Raw genomic sequence first — 20224 nt, 5'->3', positions numbered from 1 at the left:
ACATGCACATACACACAAGCATATACACATACACCAACACACGCATACATGCACACCACACACACAGACACATACATATACACCAGACATATATGCATACACACACACACACACACACACACACTTTACTCTTGCATGCATACACTTATTTTAGAAAACAAAATCTTTTGAACTCTTCATCTCAAGGTGCTATTGGCTGCCTCCAAGGAGCATGGCAACTCCAGAGGAAGCAGTGTTAAGTCCACTTCCTGTTTCCCCTTACAACCTCTTACAGCAGCACTATCCAGCAGAAATGCAACGAGTCACAACTGGAATTTAAAACTGTCTAGCACCGGGCAGTGGTGGCGCACACCTTTGATCCCAGCACTTGGGAGGCAGAGACAAGTGGATTTCTGAGTTTGAGACCAGCCTGGTCTACAGAGTGAGTTCCAGGACAGCCAGGGCTACACAGAGAAACCCTGTCTCAAAAAACAAACAAACAAAAAACAAAACAAAAAAAATTGTCTAGCAAGTACATTATCAGAAGTAGAGAGAAACAGGAAAATTTTACTTTCATAATTTTTTAACCCAACATAATCAAAAAAGTCACTTTAACACATAATCAATATGAAATGATCAATTAATAAAATAATTTATATTCTGGGCTCTCCTACTTTCTTGCTGCACATATTTTACACTTATAATACCCTTTAAAAATGTTTATTTAGTATGTGCAATGTGAATATATGTGTACATTCCATAATTAACAATTTTGACTACTATGTGGGCTCCAAGGATAGGACACGGGTTGTAAAGGTCTGTTGTGTTTTGTTTTGAGACACCGTGTCACTCTGTAACCCTGGTTGACTCCAAACTCACAATCCTGCCTCTACTTCCTAAGTGCTGGGACTACAGGTTTGAGTCACCTTGCCAGGCTACGATAGCCTTGATCCACACACACACCTCAGTTCAGATTACCACACCTCAGTATCACTGGCCATGCACAGCACAGACGTCACACAATCCAGAGCCAGCCTTAGCAAGCTGGAGCTCAAGTGTACAATATTCTTACCTCCTTGTTGTCTAAGTTCCCAGTCAGGTCTTGCTTGAGTACCCTGGTTTGAATTTTGCTCTCTTTATATCTTGCTGGCCGCTGTACTCTTCCTGACATTATTTTCATCTTAAGATTGCTGGAACTCCCTGTATTATTGGGCAAATCTTCAATCACCTTAACTAGAGGAGGAGGAGGCTGAAAGAGGAGGAAAGAGGCTCCGTGTATTTATGAACCTGCATGTATCTCCTCTAGTTGGTATTCTAGGAAAGTGTGTGAAGTTTACTTTGTACAGTTACTTTTTAATTTATACAGATAGGTTTTTTCTACAGTTAGTTTTTATGCATAAAGTCTAAGTTAAATGTCTAAGAATACTTTAGAATGCTTATTGATGAATAAACCACAGCATATATCTGTCAAAGTCCTTTAAAGAATACATATATATGATCAACAGCAGTAAGTAGAATTTATTCCGAAAAGGTGGCTCAAATTATGTCAGCAAACCACTCTGCACTTCCACAATGAAGTCACCACATGGCAACACACACAGAAGGCATGGCTGGACAGATGGCCCAGGAGAATATGGAGAAAAGCATCCTCACAGTGCAGATCCTCCGAGGGTGCATGGGGTCCCCTGTGCTGTGTGAGGTCAAGGGCTGTGGTCTGCATGGGGAGGGCTGACAGTCTGCTTTAGAGACAACTCAGGCAACACCATGGACAACCCAAGAGCTCATTTTTAAGGGGCTATCAAACAGGAAAAATCTAACAGTCAGTTTACTGGAACAGAAATGACTCAGGAGAACATTTTCTTCATAAATGACACTTCTTTTGAAATCAAATGATCTTCCTTATTCAAAGGGAAGAAACAAATAAGGACATGGGCTGAGTTCTGAAGACAAGGTGTAGTGCTCACTTCCATGGTTTAATTCTTCATCTTATGATGGAATCAAAATCATCTGACCAGATTACACCAGCCTTTAATATGGCTGAACTGCCATTCTTTAATTTAAAAATAGTTATTTTTATTTGTATGTGCATTAGTTTTGCCTGCACGTATGTTAGTGTGAGAGCACTGGATTGGATCTCTTAGAGCTGGAGTCGTGACCCGCCACGTAGGTGCTGAGAATTAAACCTGGGTCCTCTGCAAGAACAGCCAGTGTTCTTGACTGTTGTGCCTTCTCTCTAGCCCCTTATTCTTTAATTTCAATCCATTATTCTAAATTTTTGTTAAAGCCCATAAAGTTATTTCCTGTGCTGGAGCTTTTTCCTTAGCTTTGAGCACAGTCTTTCCAAGACTCGAGTCCCAGATGTCACTGGATTCAATGTCACCTCTATAATGAATACATAAAAATTCACTGACTTCATTAGAACATCATCAAATGACAAGAAAACATAGTAAAACTCAGAAGAAAGGAGCATAGATGGGCCGAGGCTTATGCAGGAAACATGGCTAGATATTTATGCAGCTGTAACAAACACAGAGACACTGGACGGTGTGCCCTAATAGTAAAAGATGCTTACACCTGGGAGCTGGCTCCCCTTCCCTGTGGCCTCGGTGTGTCTCACTCTGCACGCTCAGTTCCTTTCCATCTCCTTCAGCATCTTCTCAGCAGTATAAAGTCTAGTGGAAACGCTCAAGATGCTCAGAGGAGCGTGTAATATATGGTGATGTAAAAATAGCACATACTTCATGTTCCAGACATATGAAAAGTAATGACTGTGGCATCTATATTGCATATTTTGTGTAGATTATATATAAGAACACAGATTATAATCCCATATTATAAAAAATACAAATATACACATACACAAACACATATATTAGATGAGTCTTGTCATTTGAGGTATATAATTATATAGAATTATCTCAAGTACTGAGTTAGTAGATGATGGATAGATTCAGGATAACCGACAAGATAAATAGACAGTAACAGAGAGAGATGATGGATAGATACATGATAGATAATTGATAGGTGATAGATTGATGGTTGATAGGCAGATGGTGGGTGGGTGGTGGATAATGTTTCTATCTAATACCCGGTTTCAAATGTAAGAAAGCCTATGAGTCAGCAGTGACTTGATTAGAAAAGAAAAAAAAGAGTGAGAGGAAAAAAGAAAAAAATCCAGACACAGAGCTCCCAGGCTTGTAACCTAGATGAGGAGATCAGAGCAGAACAGAAAGGAAGAGATGAAAGTAAGGGCCTCTCTTGGGAAAGCAGTCACGGGTGACACTGAATGGGTGGCCACCAGACTGAGAAGTCAGAGCTGGAGATGCAGCTCTTCAAGAGCCAGGGAGCATACCCAGGACAGATGTGGCCCGATGCTGTTAGAAGGTAGCACAGAGGAAATACTTCATTGTTGGCAATACAATATCACAGTGCAAAGAGCAGACTCAATTATTTGATGACATACCTTATTTATTTCTTGTGTTAAAGCCTGAACTGAATATACATTGAGACTTCCATTTTCCATAACAGATGCTATGTACCGACCGTGTGGGCTAATTACTGACGCGCTAATTCCGTCTTCAACAGTCCCAATTTCAAAAAGGAGTTTACAAGTCTGTATGTTGACAAACCTCATAATCCCATCTTGACTGAGCACACCAAGAACCTGAAGAGACAGAGATGGAAGGGCCTTAACATGTGAAAACTAAAGCCTGAAAGTCTGTATACATAGTCCCTGGGCTATATGTGCATATTTATATGATGTAAATATATTTTAAAAGTAAAATACTCATTTTATATAATTTTTAAGAGGGCAGCTCAGTTTCCAGTGCACCATTACACATTTTCAAATCACCAATGATGGCTCATGTGGATGTGTCTTTAGGTCCAGTCATGTCTGGCTCTGACTACACAGTATAGAACGCACACTGGGAACTATGGAAGGCCTGGGCTTCTCCAGGCAGGCCTCCTCCCCTGAGACACAGGGAACAACTTCTGACCCGCACCTCCTCATTGGCTGTCAGAGGCGGGAAAGAGATGCATGCGCTCTTGGTAAAGCTCCCCACTCTCTGCCTATGTTCAGTGGTTCTAACTGATGTTTGGAGAGTGGACTGAAATTAGGGGTTGTCTACTGGATTTTGGTAGGAGAGTTAGGCAGGAAGCTAGTCTTCAAAGGGGAAAAATTAAAGTCATGTAATTTGAAAAATTAAAAACATATCATGAAAACACTAAATGAATAAACCCTCCTCGCTGCCTGTGGGTTAGGGGCCAATGGCTGCAAGTATAACTTCATGTGGCTCTTTGACATTCCCATGTAGGGTTGTTTTACATAAGGTAGTCTGGCGGTATCCAGAGGAAAAGTGCTGTTTGAATGGCTGGCTGGCGGTGCACAGCCATCCAGGTGTGCAGCAGGCTGTCTTGAGGGCAATGTGCAACCCTGCTTCATATGCCTTCATGAAACTACCTCAACTCCAGGATTCTTATCCTACAAATAGGATATGAAAAATGACATTTGCAAATATTTAGCCATACTGTGAGGCATTATTTATAACAGAAAAGGACTAAGAATAGATTAAGTGTCTAATAACAGAGGGCCAGTTTAAAAGAAAATATGGAATATTATAAAGCCATGAAAGACAAAGACATTTTGTACTAATGATAATTACAGAATAAATTTCAAATTAAGGAAAAAGGTGTACGGCTGTATCTATAGAGAAAACATATTATATGCCACAACAGGAGTTATAGAAGGAGTGACTACCCAGATAACAGGAGACAGGATGAAGCTTATCACCGATGCCCATTTGTAAGTTTTACATTTCCAACCATAAGAACACATAAACATTTTAGAAATCTTAAGACGACAAATACCGACGTGCCTACATACTGCACGTGTGTGTATGTATGTAGCCACATGAAATGTGTTGAATTTAACTTTGAAATTCATCACTATGACTGTCAATGTAAAATAAAGTTAAACAATTATTTGTCAGTAATATTAAATAAATAATGTAAGATTTTGAATTCTTTTTTCAAGTGTAGACTCTTCACAAAAATAAAGTATTCAAAGTTTTAGATTCGAGTCAGTCGTGCTGTCAGTTCCGTTGAGAGCTGATGAAGACAGAACTGGGATGGAGGTGAGGCAGGGGGACCACGGGGTACCGAAGGGAGTGCGTGTGGACAGAAATGGCTAACACTTTCAGAGGATAAGGATTACTGCAGAAGAGAAGTGCATGAGCAACAGAACCTACACAGGCCGGAAGTGGGAGCGTGCTCTGTCTGTCACTAACCTGATTGGAACCGGCATCAAAGCTGTCAGGCAGGAATTCCAGATGGCGAACGGCTCGTACCTTTGTGGGCATCTGAATGATTCTGAAGAGCCGTGTGGCCTCCAAGCACCACAGATGCAGGTGACTGGATTTGCCTCCAGCAGCCAAGATTCGACCGTCTCTACATTTAAAAAGCAAAACCAAACAGTGAGGGGGTGAGATGAGCTGAGGTGTTATGCTGCAGAGCTTCCTGCGAGGGTAACCTCCTCCAGTCATGCTGGCCAAGGGTGCCTCTGGCCACATGCAGCTATGAACTCTGGAGTCGTGGCTAGCTACTGAGGAATGGAAGGAAGGGTACATGTGGCTAGTGGAACAGGGCGGCTCAGGCTTACTGAAGAACAAGCTTTACCTACTGCCTTAAAGCACCAGCTTAAGTTTGTGGTTGACTTGCTGAATGAGTTATTAGAAGTTGAGGATCATATATATTTTAAATATATTTTTAGGATTTATTTATTAGCCAGGTGGTGGTGGCACCTACCTTTAATCCCAGCACACACACACACACACACACACACACACTTTTTTCTTAATTTGGAAATTATTCTGTCATTATTAGTAGTATAAAATATCTTTCTCTTCCATGGCCTTATAATATTTCTTTTATATATATGCCTGCATGTTTGTATGCGTACCATATATAACCCCAGTGTTACAATGGGAGGCCAGAAGGCAATGGATCCCCTGGACCTAGAGATATGGGTAGGTTTGAATCACTATATGGATGGTGGGCACCTATGTCCTTTGCAGGAACAAAGCAAATAAATAAATTTGATGTTAGCTAGTGAGAAATTGTACAGCTGTAAACAGAGGTCACAAAAGCTGGAAAGACTTGCTCCCTGGATGACATGACCAGACCAACTCTAGAAAACCAGAAGAAATCCCACATCTGCCAGTGAAAGTACAGTGGAAGGAGTGTGACTCTGTATGGGAGAAGTAAGAACCAGTCAAGTATGCCTGGAGCAGAGGGGAGGAAGATGATGGAGAGGGAAGCCTGCGGCAGGTGACAGCCTAGGCTACAAGCAAGGCAGGGTATGGGGTCTACTCTGCGTGCCGCAGGAAGTTCAAAGGAAATGACATAGGAAAGCGCTCTGAACCAGTGTGATGATGGGCAGACGCCAGTTGACTAGCTTGGCAGAGATTCATTTAGAAAGTCGGAATAAAAAGAGACCAAATGGGATATTAGTGTCTAAGAGAGTCAGGGGGGCCGGGTTTAGGTAAGAGTTTATGCCAGGGAATAAAATATCATGAACAGCTCAATATATGGAGTAGTAGAGTTGGTGAGATTTCCTAAGCCCTTAGGAAAAAAGTGTGTGTGTGTGTGTGTGTGTGTGTGTGTGTGTGTGTGTGTGTGTATGTGTGTGTGTATGTGTGTGTGTTTGTGTGTGTGTATGTATGTGTGTGTGTTTGTGTGTGTGTATGTGTGTGTGTATGTGTGTGTGTGTTTGTGTGTGTGTGTGTGTGTGTGTATGTGTGTGATAAAGCAACCCACTTCCTAGCCTTCCCAGCAGGCCTGGGAGGTTTATAAGGAATGAGCAGCCCAATGCCCAGCCCCCTGGCATGTAGGGTTTCAAGTCATCATCTCCTACTACGTACTACTCCGTCTCTAGAGAAACAGCTGACTGTAGGCTTGGAACAATCTGGAACACTTAGTTATGACAGACTAAGTGTTTGGAAATGAGAGAACCTGGCGTAACTTTAAGACTCCTAACTACTGTGGCTTGAAATTTCCCAACTAAAGCTAGGAGTTTGAAAAGGTTAATGAGGAAAAAAGGAGTCCAATGGCATCTTTGGAAGACGCCCATAAACTAGCCTATTACTTTAAAAACTGGTTTTAAAAAGAAAAAAAAAAAGCAAAAGAGAAGCACTAGGGAGGCTGAGGCAGGAGGATTGCCATGAGTTTGAGGTATGTCTGTGCTAGAGTAAGATCCTGTCTCACAAACAAATACAAATAAATAAAATCCCCAAATAACAGCAAAAACAAGTAAGGAAAGGAGGGATGGGGGATCAAACTCTAATTTGCCCTTCCACTATTTTCTATAAAATAGCAAATATAAAACTATGTCAAAGCAAGCAAAGTGCCAATGCGAATTCTTGCTCTTACAGCTCCTAATTCATAAGTGAACAGCTAGAGAATCAGCTAGAGAACAACAGAAAAGGAAAAGTTAGTGAGGGGCATTACAGAGCTAAAGCTATTAGTAAGCCAAGCGTGCAGAGCTAGAATAGCTAACGACCCAAGAAAGGACAATGGAAGTGTCACGACAGTACTGCTCTATCACACACTGTGCTGGGGTAGGTGCTGATTACAAATTCCATCCTAGTCCCGAGAGACGGAGGCCTACATGCTCCTGAGGGAAGCTCCTGAGGGAAGCACGTGTGTACAGGTGCATGGAGAGGCAGGGGGACAACCATGGACTGTGCTTCAGCAGGTACCATCCCCTCTGTCTGTCTGTCTGTCTGTCTGTCTGTCTGTCTGTCTGTCTCTGTCCCTACGTCACTGTCTCAACAGGGACTTTCCAGGTCTGGAGCCCTACAGACCCATTGACCAGCACCTTCCCAGTACACCTAGCTTTTCTTGAAAAATAACCAAGCAGCCAACAAAACAACCATGGTTCTATGGATTGAATTCAAGTCTTCAAGCCTTGCACATGTTTATTAATATATCAAGCCCCTCCCTCTACAAGAAAAAACAAACCATGAGACCCAGCACCAGATGAGATGTGTAAAGCTTGTTGTGTCCTGATCAGAGCACAGCAGTCATTAAATCCATATACTAGACAAATCACTGATGTCTCAGCAATGCCGTTATGACAATATTAAGGAGCACTTGTTAATTTGTAAAAATTTGATAATAGGGTACTTATGGTCCCCAAAACTAGCCCTTAACTTTCAGAAATATACTCTGGAATATTTACCAATGAAATGATACATGTAAGCTTTGCTCCTAAACAACACAGCAGAGAAATAGTCAGAGACAGAAACAGGACCAGAGAACTGCTACAGCTGATGAGTCCTTAGGAGTTCGTATATTTCTCCATTTTTCTGTATACTTAAAAGTTTTCACAATAAAGTAAAAATAAAGCCAAAGTAAAACAAATAGTCTGCAGATCACATCTAAAGCTAAAGGAAAATTTTTCTCATAATACTGAATGGAAATTCAGAATTTTTAAACAGAAACTAAATTTCTTAAAAATGTTCATTACCTGGTCACAGCAAACACTTTGTATAGGATGCTCGAGCCTTCAGGTGGACCTGGCAATTGGTACTTGCAAAACAGAGTATCACATTCCCAGGCGAAGATGGAGTTGTCTTTAAAACAGCTGAGGATGGTGTTACTTAGTGGTAGAAAGAAAACCTAGGGACAGAGAAGGTTGGTTACCTCTCACCGGGGTCCACATGGTCCTCTCAAATTCAAAATTATACACAATCATTTTCTCCTTCTGCTATCCTAGAGAAAATACATTTTAATGTATAGTAACATAATACCACTATTTCATAAGCTATAATAAACAAATAGTAAACCCTTTTAGCTAAAAAATAATTGGCTACAATGATGAGGAAATACACAAAATTCTAAACAATAATATAAAATCTATCACCTTATATTTAAAAATTCAGATGAAAATTAGATACCTTTGTATGTTTTATAACTAATGACATTTGTATACATATACAAATTACACATATACTTATGGACTATACAATCATCTGCCTATTGTCTAACTGATGTAGTGAAGATGAAAAATTTGCATTGTAAGCCATGTTGCAAAGCTATAGCACAACTCACTACTCAAATGTCTGTGGTGAAGCCAGGGTAAACAAGCCTGCACTGCCAGTTGTATTAAATACAAAGCAATAATGTACAGGGCCTAACGGGGTAATAATGGCTGCTTCTAGTCATATATTTACCTTACTTTTAATCATTACTTCAGATTATAATCTCCCACTTTTTAAACATATGCTGATTCGTACTGGAAACAGCTTCAGATACCTCATGCTCACCTGTTTCTTCACTACGTTAGGAAGCCCCACAGGGTAACCTACCTGTTCTATCTATATTGTAAGTATGTTACACAACCAAGCTGTTCAACAATGCATCCATCAAAACACACCCACATGTTCAGGGACACAACTCTATATTCATATGAACACTTTTAATGGACTGCTAAACAGGATAACGCGACATGCCTCCAAAGTCTTGCAAGCATTCCTCCTGAACTAGTCAGCTCATTCCTAAGCGTAAGTCCTCTGGTGGCCGGGCAGTGGTGGCGCACGCCTTTAATCCCAGCACGTGGGAGGCAGAGGCAGGTGGATCTCTAAGTTTGAGGCCAGCCTGGTCTACAGAGTGAGTTCCAGGACAGCCAGGGCTACACAGAGAAACTGTGGGAATAATTGAAAAAGTGAAGATAAATGTAAATATTATGTATACAAGTAAAGTGAAAGTGTGTCTCAAACCACATTTTATTAGAGATTTAACAATTCAATGGAGAACTATGGATGAAATTCATTGATTGCAAGGCTGAAAATAGCATCTTTTGTCCCATTTCCTACGTTTCTGTTACATAAGCTTTAATCGGTGTTTCTGTTTGAACACAAAATTTTTGCCAGGGCGGGGGATCTGGTTGTGGCTCAGCAGCAGACTCATCATGCAGCCTTCCAGACGTCCTCGGTTCCACCAAAGCACCTCAAACAAAAACCAAAACTCTGAAACTGATCACTGGCGGCCTCGATATAGCTCTCTCGATCTATCTGCACAAAAATATATATGCACACACACATATATACACACATATGTACATATATATACATACACACATACATACATACATACATACATACATGGATATGGATAAAGCATATGAAACACTAGTTAAAATTATCCAGTTAAGGTCATTGACAAGACACAGTAAAAGGCTAGCCAAAGTACATAAGATGTAAGACACCAACCGACAGAGCAGGCAGGGCCCAGTCCACACTTGGCCTCGGCTCACACTGCCACAGGCTGTGCCTGAACCTTCTGTTGTAACTCACTGTGTGAGATTTATAACATGGGGTTACAGAAGGAATCGGCAATGAACATATTACAACCCATAATGAATATATTAAGACACTTTCAAAACTGGTGTCAAAAAGTGACTTCAGAAAATTCTTATTTTAATTAGCAGTCTTTTTTTTTTTTTGCAGAAAAGTAATAAAGTTTATTCCTACTGGGAGAAGAAATGGCTTAAAAGTTAATGAGCATCAACTGCTATTTTAGGTGAATAGCTGTGATAAGATTACTGCCTGCATGATTATTCATTACCAGATTTGTGATTTTAATTGCTAGATTTTAATGATTATAAAATTGTTCCTAATGAAACATGTCATTATTATTTAGATAATGTCATCTCCTGACAACATTAAGTACTTAGAAAAAAACTTGAAAAAAATTAACAAAATGCACAGGCAGCAGGAGGGGGGCACTGAGCTCAAGGGGCTAGATGTGTTTCCTTGAGGAATATGGGAATTCTAAGCTTCCTGGATTTGCCACTTTCTGTTGCCATGACAAAATGCTGTTGGCCGAGCAATCTGTAAAGAAACAGTTATTTCGTTCCCAGTTCTGGAGGGCTGAGAGTACAGCGCCTGCCCCTGCTTGCTCCAGTTAGAGTCTGGGTACATCACCACGCAGCGTCATGGCAGAGGGAGCAATCCCGATCCCGGGGATACACAGGAAGCCAGAAACTGCAGGAGCTTCCCTGCCTTTTCTCTAATTTTATCACCTTTCCCCCTTCCCTTCTCCTCTCAGGGTTCTCAGAACATTTAACCCTCTGAGGGAAGAACAATTTAAAGCTACACACCTACACGGCCACACCTGGGACACATTTCCGGGACGAGCGCCTTCAGGAGGCAGATGTATCCAATTCAGCATTTCCTGGTCAGTTTGGGGAGGTATGTGAACTCTTACTGAATTAAGCAACTCAGGCCTTCTCTGTGGGCAGAGTGTTGCATACAAAGTGCAACACTGTGTTTGAAAAACTAAAATAAGACAGAAGCAAAGGTGGACTTGGCGGCATACCCCATAGTCTGAGCATACAGAGGCCGAGGCAGGAGAGTATGTTCAAAACAGCCTGGGGCAAAAGTGAGAGCTCATTTCACTACAAATCCCAAACTAGAAAAACAACAAAAATCAAGGCTGGTAACAGTAACAAAGTGAAAGCCAGGTGTATAATTTCACAGACACACAAGGAGAGCTCACTGTATACAGACTTGACATGCAAGAACCTTCTTTATGAAACATTTTCTGACAGAGATCATAAAGTTTTTTCACAGATAGATAAACAAAAGTCATCAAAAGTGCAAAGATATATTCCTCAAGTCCTAACTGAGAAATGAAAATCCTACCACTCACCATCACAAGAACCAAGAGCTCCTACTTTGAAGAGGTACAACTATTTAACCTCTTGTTGTTTAAGTGGAACCTTTACCAATGACACAGCAGACTCTCAAAGAAATTTTGGATCTTTCACTATGAAGTTAATTTCATAACGGCACTTTAAATCTGCAACAGTGTCCCATTCTGTTTTTCTGTGACAGGTTCCAATTAAATCACATGGTGCTATGCACTGCTTTGTAGTAAGACAGGTTTGGATTCACAACAAAACCATTTTATAAGCTATCTGACACTGGACGAGTTACTTCAAGACTCTGAAGTTCAGTGCCTCCTTTAGGAAAGTGGTGTGCCTTTGAGAACTAAAAATGAGTCATGACTACGAGGCCAGTCCTGATAAAGCACCAGGAATCCACTCAAGCCTTTAGACAAACTTCTTGCTTATAAGAAGCAGAGGACAGAAAAGAAGCTAAGCAGTTTTATTTTGAAGACTGGGTTACAGTTAGTTTTCCACTTCTAACACTGTACGGAGGAGCAGAGACTATTTGGCTATTTCCAAAATTTGCATAGGCCAGGAGTAAAGAATATTTCTATTTATTTATTTTTGAGGTAGGGTCTTACTATATAGCCCTGGTTGGCTTGCAACCGGCTCTTCAGATCATGCTGACCTTGAACTTGGGCCAATCCTGTGGCCTCCTGAGTGCTGAGATTACCTGTACATGCTGCATAGCAGGCTACTTTACAATGTTAAACAGCTGTAAGGACTACAGAGTTGTGGTTTTGTATTATTTACTTTTGTGTACATGTGTGTGTGCATGCACATATGTGACAGCACACATATGGAGGGGAGAGGACAACTTGCAGGTCTCAATTCTCTTTTTCCAGCCTGTGGCTTCCAGGGATCCAATTCAGGCCAGCAAGCTTGCTGGTGAGGGCCTTGAGTTGTTGAGTCACCTTGTTTGCCCAATCGTCTTTTTTTTAAATTGTTTGCTGGTAATTTACAGACTACAGTGTTCTATTACTTTATAATAAGTTTACAAATATGCATCACAGCACATACATATTCGTGTGTGTGTGTGTGTGTGTGTGTGTATAGTTTATATATATATAAGTTGTATCCTCATCCTAAAATCTGGAGGCATTTTGAACTGCCTGGGAGTGAGCAGGCAATGTCCTTGAGGGAGCCATGGTAAGAGGAGCAGAAGGCTTCCTCTCACTGTTCCACAACCATCTCCACAGAGGGCTCAACTCCCACTTCTCACTTCTCTCTCTGCTTTGGGATTTAAAATTCAATTTAAGTGCTAAAGCAATTACAGAGGAGAAGACCTACTAAGACATTTGGTCCATGTCCCTAACGAAGATTTAGCTACAACTTCTATTTTCTTTTTAATTATTAAAAGCACACTAAAGAATTCTGGGATCTCCATGGAGACCATATGATAAATTTTTGGTTGACACGCATTAGTAGCTGCTCATATTAATAAGGAAGAGAATAAAGGCAATACCACATTACAACACAGTCTAAATAAAGCAATCTCACTGGAGACACAGATATAGTATTTAGCTAATCAGAGGGAAAAAAATAAACTCTGAAAACAAAGTAAGTGAGTCTCTTAAAGGTACTATATTTATACATGGAATACTAATTAGTGATTAAAAGGGACAAAACACATAAAATAGGCCTTATGTAAAGTATTAGCAAATAGTTCAATTTATGAGTTTTACAAGAGACAAAACCAAACCACAGTAGAAAAGTATCAGAAATATCTATGAAAGGATATGATTACTGAGCAGTGGAAAGAAATGACACATACTATAAAGTAGCTATATGTTTATGAAACTATGCATTGATAAAGAACATAAAGAAATGTCATAAAATAAAAAAAATTCAATGTATGAGATTGTTGTGTGGAGGAATTTTAATCCAGCCACATGGCTGCTCTGGCAAGGGAGCAATCACATCTAAAGACCTAGGTGTATGTGATCTGGATGGAATGCAGACACACTACATACCTTTAATCCCTCTGCTGGAAATACAGACACACTCTTTGTACATACCTTCAATACCAAACAATGAAGTTAAGGTTCGTTTGTAGAAGGAAGCAGCCATGTTTGAAATTGACGTCCAATTGAGGGGTAGAAAAAGGGATGAATCAGAGAAAGATTTGACAGAACAAGTCAGAGATAGGCTACTCCCAACTCTCATGAGGACAGGTTGCAGATGACAGCAGAACAAGCCAGAGAATGAGAAGGAGCCAGAAGATTAGAACAAATTGCTAGAGTTTGTTTGAGGCCAAGCAGAGCAATTCAGTCAGAAGCTGAGTAAAGCCAGTTTGAATCAGTCAACTTGGAGAGAAGTTTGGGCCTGCTGGCCAGAGTTCAGAAAGAGCTAGAAAAGGTGAGTTTATTGAGCAGTAAGACACTCAGATGACAATTAAATCAGGTGAATAAGTTATTTTTACAATGTTGGCTATATCAAAATGGGCTTTCTGGTTTATTTCTGCATACTAGTATCTAGTACGGCACACTGAATGTTAGTTTGTATTTGAGCACGACATTCTCCATTTAACCATCAGTTCACGGATTGGCAGTCACTCATCATTAAAGTGTTAATGACAATCACTTGATGAACACTGATTAATTGTCCTGCTTTATTTTGGTTTCCCCCTGGATGCTTAATTGGATTATGTTACAATTTTTTTTTTGGTCAACCTACTCCTTTAAATAATATAGCTTCATACTGTTCTTTTGCTTAGGGTTGCTTTGGTTAATGTTATACTAAGACATCTTAAAATCTATTGCTTTCGACGGTGGACATTTTGCAGCTATAGTAATTTAAAAGAAAAGTCTCAGTGTTCTGAAAATAACAGACACAACTGTTCTGAACATAACTGTAAGCAGCAGCTAATCCCAGCTACTTCGCTGTGCTGTGGTGTGAGAACTCGGCTACTGAAGATACAATGATTCATCCCTATTGTACCCTCTGAATCCTGTGACCAAGAAGCCGGTGGAGAAGTACATCCCAAGACCCTGACCTTCTGTATCCCCACAGACTGGCGGATGTTCAGCTTTCTTTTCCTCTGGAAAGTATCCAGGTCCCAGAGCTGAGCTGTGTCTGAGGAAGTAGTGATGGCGTATCTCCCAGATGCATGCACAGAAATGGAACACACCGATGACTCATGTCCTCTCATCCAGCTAACCAGCTCCTTGGAAACTGTGGTAACAGTGAAATTGTTATAGCAGTAAACCATCACTCACCGACACACAAAACACTCTGTACACTATGCATGAGCTGATTCGGCTACTGGACATAAAGGGGTCATCATGGCATTCCCCCTTATCATCGGCAAAGGTGGCTAACAGTCACCATGGGGGAGAGTCAGTAACATACGACCATGCAAATTTCAGGAGAGACCTACTGAGGGCTTAAGGATAGCCTCAGCGGGACACTAGAGCTTGGTATTACCACATGTTTTATGTTGCAGAATGGTATATCTGGGTCTCTCTTTTAGGAGTCATTTGAGGCTATGGTCCACACACTGGAGGAGGGAAGTGATTACACAGGACTAATTTAGATTGCTGTAACAATCCAGACGAGAACTAGGGGCTCAAACTAAGAAAAAGGCAATGGAGAGAAGGAACAAACTCAAAAGCTATCAATAATGGAGAAACACCATCTATGCACTGAGCTTCTGGGCTCCAGTGGTCCTGGTTCAGCTACACAAGCAGCTGTGTTAAATCATGCGATAATACACAAAGAAGAGCAGCTTTAGCATGGCGGGGGGTGCGGGGGAGATAAATCTGATTTAAAGAACTGATATTGCCAGGCATCTTGACACATACCTGTCACCTAAAGCCACTCTGGGTAATATGGTAAATATGAGGCCAGTTCTGACCACACAGAGGGATCCTATTTCAAAAAAACAAAGAGGGGCTGGTGAGATGGCTCAGTGGTTAAGAGCACTGACTGCTCTTCCAGAGGTCCTGAGTTCAATTTCTACAAACCACATGGTGGCTTACAACCATCTGTAATGGGATCCAATGCCCTCTTATGGGGTGCCTGAAGACAGCTACAGTGTACTTACATATAATAAATATAATAAACTTTAAAAAAATAAATTAAAGAAAGCCAGATAATAAAAATTAAATCGGGGGCAGACGTGGTAGTAGGGGTCTCTAATCTCAGTACATGACAGGCTAAAGCAGAATGGTTCTGAGTTTGACGCCTGGGCTATACAGTAAATTTCAGGCCAGAGGCTACACAGCAAAACTGTCTAAATAAGCAAATAAACAAACAAATAAATAAAGGTTTTGACTTTGAGGTAGTCATGTGTCTGTGTGTATAAACAGAGAAAAATGAATGGTAGAGAAAATACCAAAACTATTCATGGTAATTAGCACTGGGTAACGAAATGTGAGTTTTATTTTATCCTCACACTTGTGTGAATGTTTCTAAGTTGTCTATATCATATCACTGTTATGAGCCAAATGTTTTTTCCAGAAGGATGGAAGTGAGGAGAGAAAGAAAGCATGATTTAAATCATGGAAGCAGTCAGATACAAAGGAGGTTGGGAGTGAAGACAAAGCACCAAGTGTCTCAGGGAATAGCGGCTTCCAAATACTAGCCTAATGTCTGCCATATTACACACTCCTTCCTGAAGGTCAGCAAAAGGGGGAGAGTAACATTGGAACTTTTCATAAGCTACATTTAAAGGTAACATTGTAACTTTTCATAAGCTACATTTAAAGCGCTACTTTTCAATTCTGTATTTTGTTCTCTCAGCTTATGTTGGGGATAAAAAAAAGTCTATTTTACAAAGTACACTTTTTTTCCTGAGGTTGAATAGAAAATTAAGACCTGGCTAACAACGCTATAGTTCTTTGTCTAGTGGTGGAGCCTATGAGATTGCTTCCTTCCAGGACAGTGAGACAAGTGGTATCATTGCTCTGGTCTTGTTTAGGCAGCCATACTGTTGAGGTATCATGGGTGCAGTAGCTTCTCTGTCATTCTGAGGAGACTCAATTGCACAGCAGACTTCATGGTCAATCCCAAGTTTTAAGTAAGTACTACCAAGAAGTACTGAAGATGAGACAGTGAGGGGCTCTCCCTACCTTGCAGACAGTCTTGCTATTGTGGGGTAGTGTTGCCTTATAGGGAGTAGGAGGCACAAGAGTCGAGGTTACTAATAGATGCTGTGAGGAAGCAGGATTTGGCCACAAACAGAAAGGAAGAGGTGAATAGGAAGTTATCAACTAAGGAACTTAATGAGGTGTCAGGTTCAGTGAGAGAGTAGGCTATTAAAAAATGGAACCCAGACAGAACAAACTGGTAGTACCCAAGGAAGAAAGTTGTAGGCATAGACAAAGACTTAATGTTTTAAAGAACTTTTGTCCCAGCAGTACTGATTGGATTTCTAGGCACCACTAAAAAAAATAACTATTTCTGCTTATTTGCAGGGAGAGTGCAGGACACAGATTCCAAGCTCAAATTCTGGGTGCTTTGTTTTATATAAAGGTGGAACCCTGGTCAAGTTATTTCACAGTTTCTTCATCTGCAAAATGGTCACAACAATATCCATCTCAGTGAGTTACTAGGATGCAAATAAATCAGTACTTAAAAGTCAGAAAGAATAAATACAATATAACCATTTATTATTAATGTTAACTGTATTTATATCTTTCTAAATATTATATACTATCAATTATTTAGTAACAAAAAAATACAGTTTTTTTTTCACTTGTGATTGAAGAGTAAGGGGTTTACACTATAGCACTCCAGAATGCCAACTTAAAGAATACATGTGCCAGGCAGTAGTGGCGCACGCCTTTAATCCCAACACTTGGGAGGCAGAGGCAGGCGGATTTCTGAGTTTGAGGCCAGCCTGGGCTACACAGAGAAACCCTGTCTCGAAAAGCCAAAAAAAAAAAAAAAAAAAAGAATACATGCAATTTGGTATGAAATATGTGGGAATTTTTTGTTTGTATTTTTTTTTTTTAAGAATACCTGTATAGTATGGAATTTGGCCTTGAAAGAGATGTGTCATATTTGCTGTCATGGGAGGTAACCCTTAACTCTTGGGGTTTCCCACATGGTAGGAATATCTTTATTATTCAGTTGCCCCTTAGCTACAAATAAATGGCTTCTGTTAAGGACTCAGAGCTGGGGCTGGTCTCACCAGCAGGACCAGCAACACTAACAGACTGGGTATCAGGAAAGCAGGAGGACTGGAAATGGAATTCAACCCCATAGACAATACTTCAATCCTGGTGATAATGGGGTGAGAGATGTTACAGTCAAATTGCTCTCACATGTACACAAAGCCAGTAATTCAGTTAACTATGTCTACATACTAAAGCCTCAGTTAAAATTCTTGATACTGAAGCTTGAGTGACCTTCCTACCTCAGGAATAGCCAGCAGAGTCTTGGCATGCATGCTGGGAGGGTAATTCACCACTGAAGACATGGAAGCATCCTTTTAGAAGTCTCCCAGATCCTAGCCTATGCATCTCCCGTTGGCTGGCTCTCATACATATCTCCTATATTAAGGCTGTAGTCAGTCATGTGCACAATGCTTTCTTAAGTTCTGTGAGCAGTCATGAATAGACTGCTCCTGAGGCTACACAGACTGGTGAGGGCCTTGCAGTCTGCTGGGCTATGTTTTAGTCAGCTTCAGAAGACAAAACAGGAGGACTTCTTACCTGTATCAAAACATTTAATAGAATAATCAGCTAATGCCACAAGGAACTCAGACTTCCTACGAAGATTAAAGGCCAGAGCTGTACACGCTTGTGCTGTTCGCTGAACAAGATTAAACCTATTAAGAGATGGCTGTATTAGTATCAGAAAGTCTACCAGTGATCACAAACTTTCCTCAGAAGGGAAAATGAGACCTAGAAAATGGTGGGCCAAAACTAGACAGAAGGTCTGAGAGACCCACTGTGAATAATGAGAGCGTTCCTGCCACGTGCAAAATGCCAGGGCTCTGATTACCTCTCTCTCAGGAGCCATGCTAAGGAGACTGGATTCCACTTCCACAACTGGGAAGTCTTGTTACATTTTCAAACATTTTGTTAATTTTTGTCAATAATTTGTTAATTGGGAAGCCATTGTTAAGTTTCATTAATTTAGCATAGTAGAATTACAACTGGCCATGTCTTTTAGGAAGATGCTTCTGGCAGCAAAGACAACTGACAGCTGGAGGGGCAGAGAAGAGAAGGTGGCAGCTGTGAAAACTACCAGAGAAGACCTCACCAGAGATACAGGCACACAGTGAGGACGCACGGAGGAGAGAGCGATGGTAAGCCGTGTGGGAGACTGGGCATGCATTAAACACAGGGCAAGAGAAAGAACACGAGTTTCTCAAGTGTTCAATGAAGATCAGAACAGGAAGCCAAACAGGGCTGGGGGTGGGCTAGGGTGTGGACCTGGGAGGACTGGGAACTGAACGTGACCGGAGAGCCTTACGTGAAATCTCCAAATAATCAATGAAAATAGTAAGTTAAAAAAAAAGAAAGAAAAAAAAGAATAGGAAGCCCAAGAGTTTGTTGTGATTGAATTAAACAATGTGTGGTGAGTTCGTAAGAGAGCTTGACATGTAACTAGAATTTCATTTACAAAACATTAAGCTTCTGTGCTTAGGAGAAAAGGCACAAGCTTGAGGGTGGAGAATTTTCAATCTTAAAAATGTTGAGTTCGAGGCTCCTATGCAACATTCAGATCTATGGGGTCCAAAAGATATTACATAGGCCGTAAGTGTAATTTTAAACTTTCTAGGGCCTATGTTACAGTAAAGAAAAAGATACGATTAACTTTAATATCCAAAACCTTATTTCAATATTTAATCAAATATTCCATTTTTTCTTTCATACTAAGTCTTCAATCTCCAGCATGTATTTTAGCACTATACTTACAATGTATCTAGTCACCTTTGGAGGGCCCAAGAGCTGTAAGTGGCTAGTAGCTACTGGAGAATTCAGCAGAGTAATTCTAGAAGCCAAATCTCAGTCAACAGAGTGCACAGGACACCTGGTCACGTAATACCCGGGCTCCACTGGTGATGAGATTATTAAAGAGAGCACTTGGAATAAGTAGTAAATAAATAAACACACAGAAGTATGCAATCCCAGGGCAGGTGCCTGAGCAACACCAAGTATGGGGGTAGACACAGGGAGAAGAGTGTGGGGGAGACACTGGGAGGAGAGTGTGGGGAGACAGTGGGAAGAGAGTGTGGGGTAGACAAGGGAGGAGAGTGTGGGGTAGACACTGGGAGGAGAGTGTGGGTTAGACACTGGGAGGAGAGTGTGGGGTAGACACTGGGAGAAGAGTGTGGGTTAGACACTGGGAGGAGAGTGTGGGGTAGACACTGGGAAGAGAGTGTGGGGTAGACACTGGGAGGAGAGTGTGGGGTAGACACTGGAAGGAGAGTGTGGGGAGACAGTGGGAGGAGAGCGTGGGGAGACACTGGGAGAAGAGTGTGGTGTAGACACTGGGAAGAGAGTGTGGGGTAGACACTGGGAGGAGAGTGTGGGGTAGAGACTGGGAGAAGAGTGTGGG

At 41.0% G+C, this 20224-nt stretch overlaps 1 protein-coding gene across 1 annotated transcript in view; it reads right to left on the bottom strand.

The window, feature by feature from the left end:
* Tbc1d31 (TBC1 domain family member 31) overlaps positions 1–20224 on the bottom strand; it is a 58283-nt gene that overhangs the window by 30090 nt on the left and 7969 nt on the right. Inside the window, exons 3-8 of the mRNA XM_028753862.1 lie at positions 18370–18485; positions 14706–14884; positions 8507–8658; positions 5268–5427; positions 3443–3643; positions 1052–1228 (exon numbers count right to left, since the gene is read on the bottom strand). Of these exons, the coding sequence (XP_028609695.1) occupies positions 1052–1228; positions 3443–3643; positions 5268–5427; positions 8507–8658; positions 14706–14884; positions 18370–18485 (985 nt within the window). The remainder of the gene's footprint in view (positions 1–1051; positions 1229–3442; positions 3644–5267; positions 5428–8506; positions 8659–14705; positions 14885–18369; positions 18486–20224) is intronic.

Source organism: Grammomys surdaster, unplaced genomic scaffold, assembly GCF_004785775.1.
Source record: "Grammomys surdaster isolate TR1022 unplaced genomic scaffold, NIH_TR_1.0 125974, whole genome shotgun sequence".
Taxonomy (NCBI): Eukaryota; Metazoa; Chordata; class Mammalia; order Rodentia; family Muridae; genus Grammomys; species Grammomys surdaster.
Note: the sequence above shows the minus strand (reverse complement) of the source record. Positions and strands in the feature narration are given on the sequence as shown.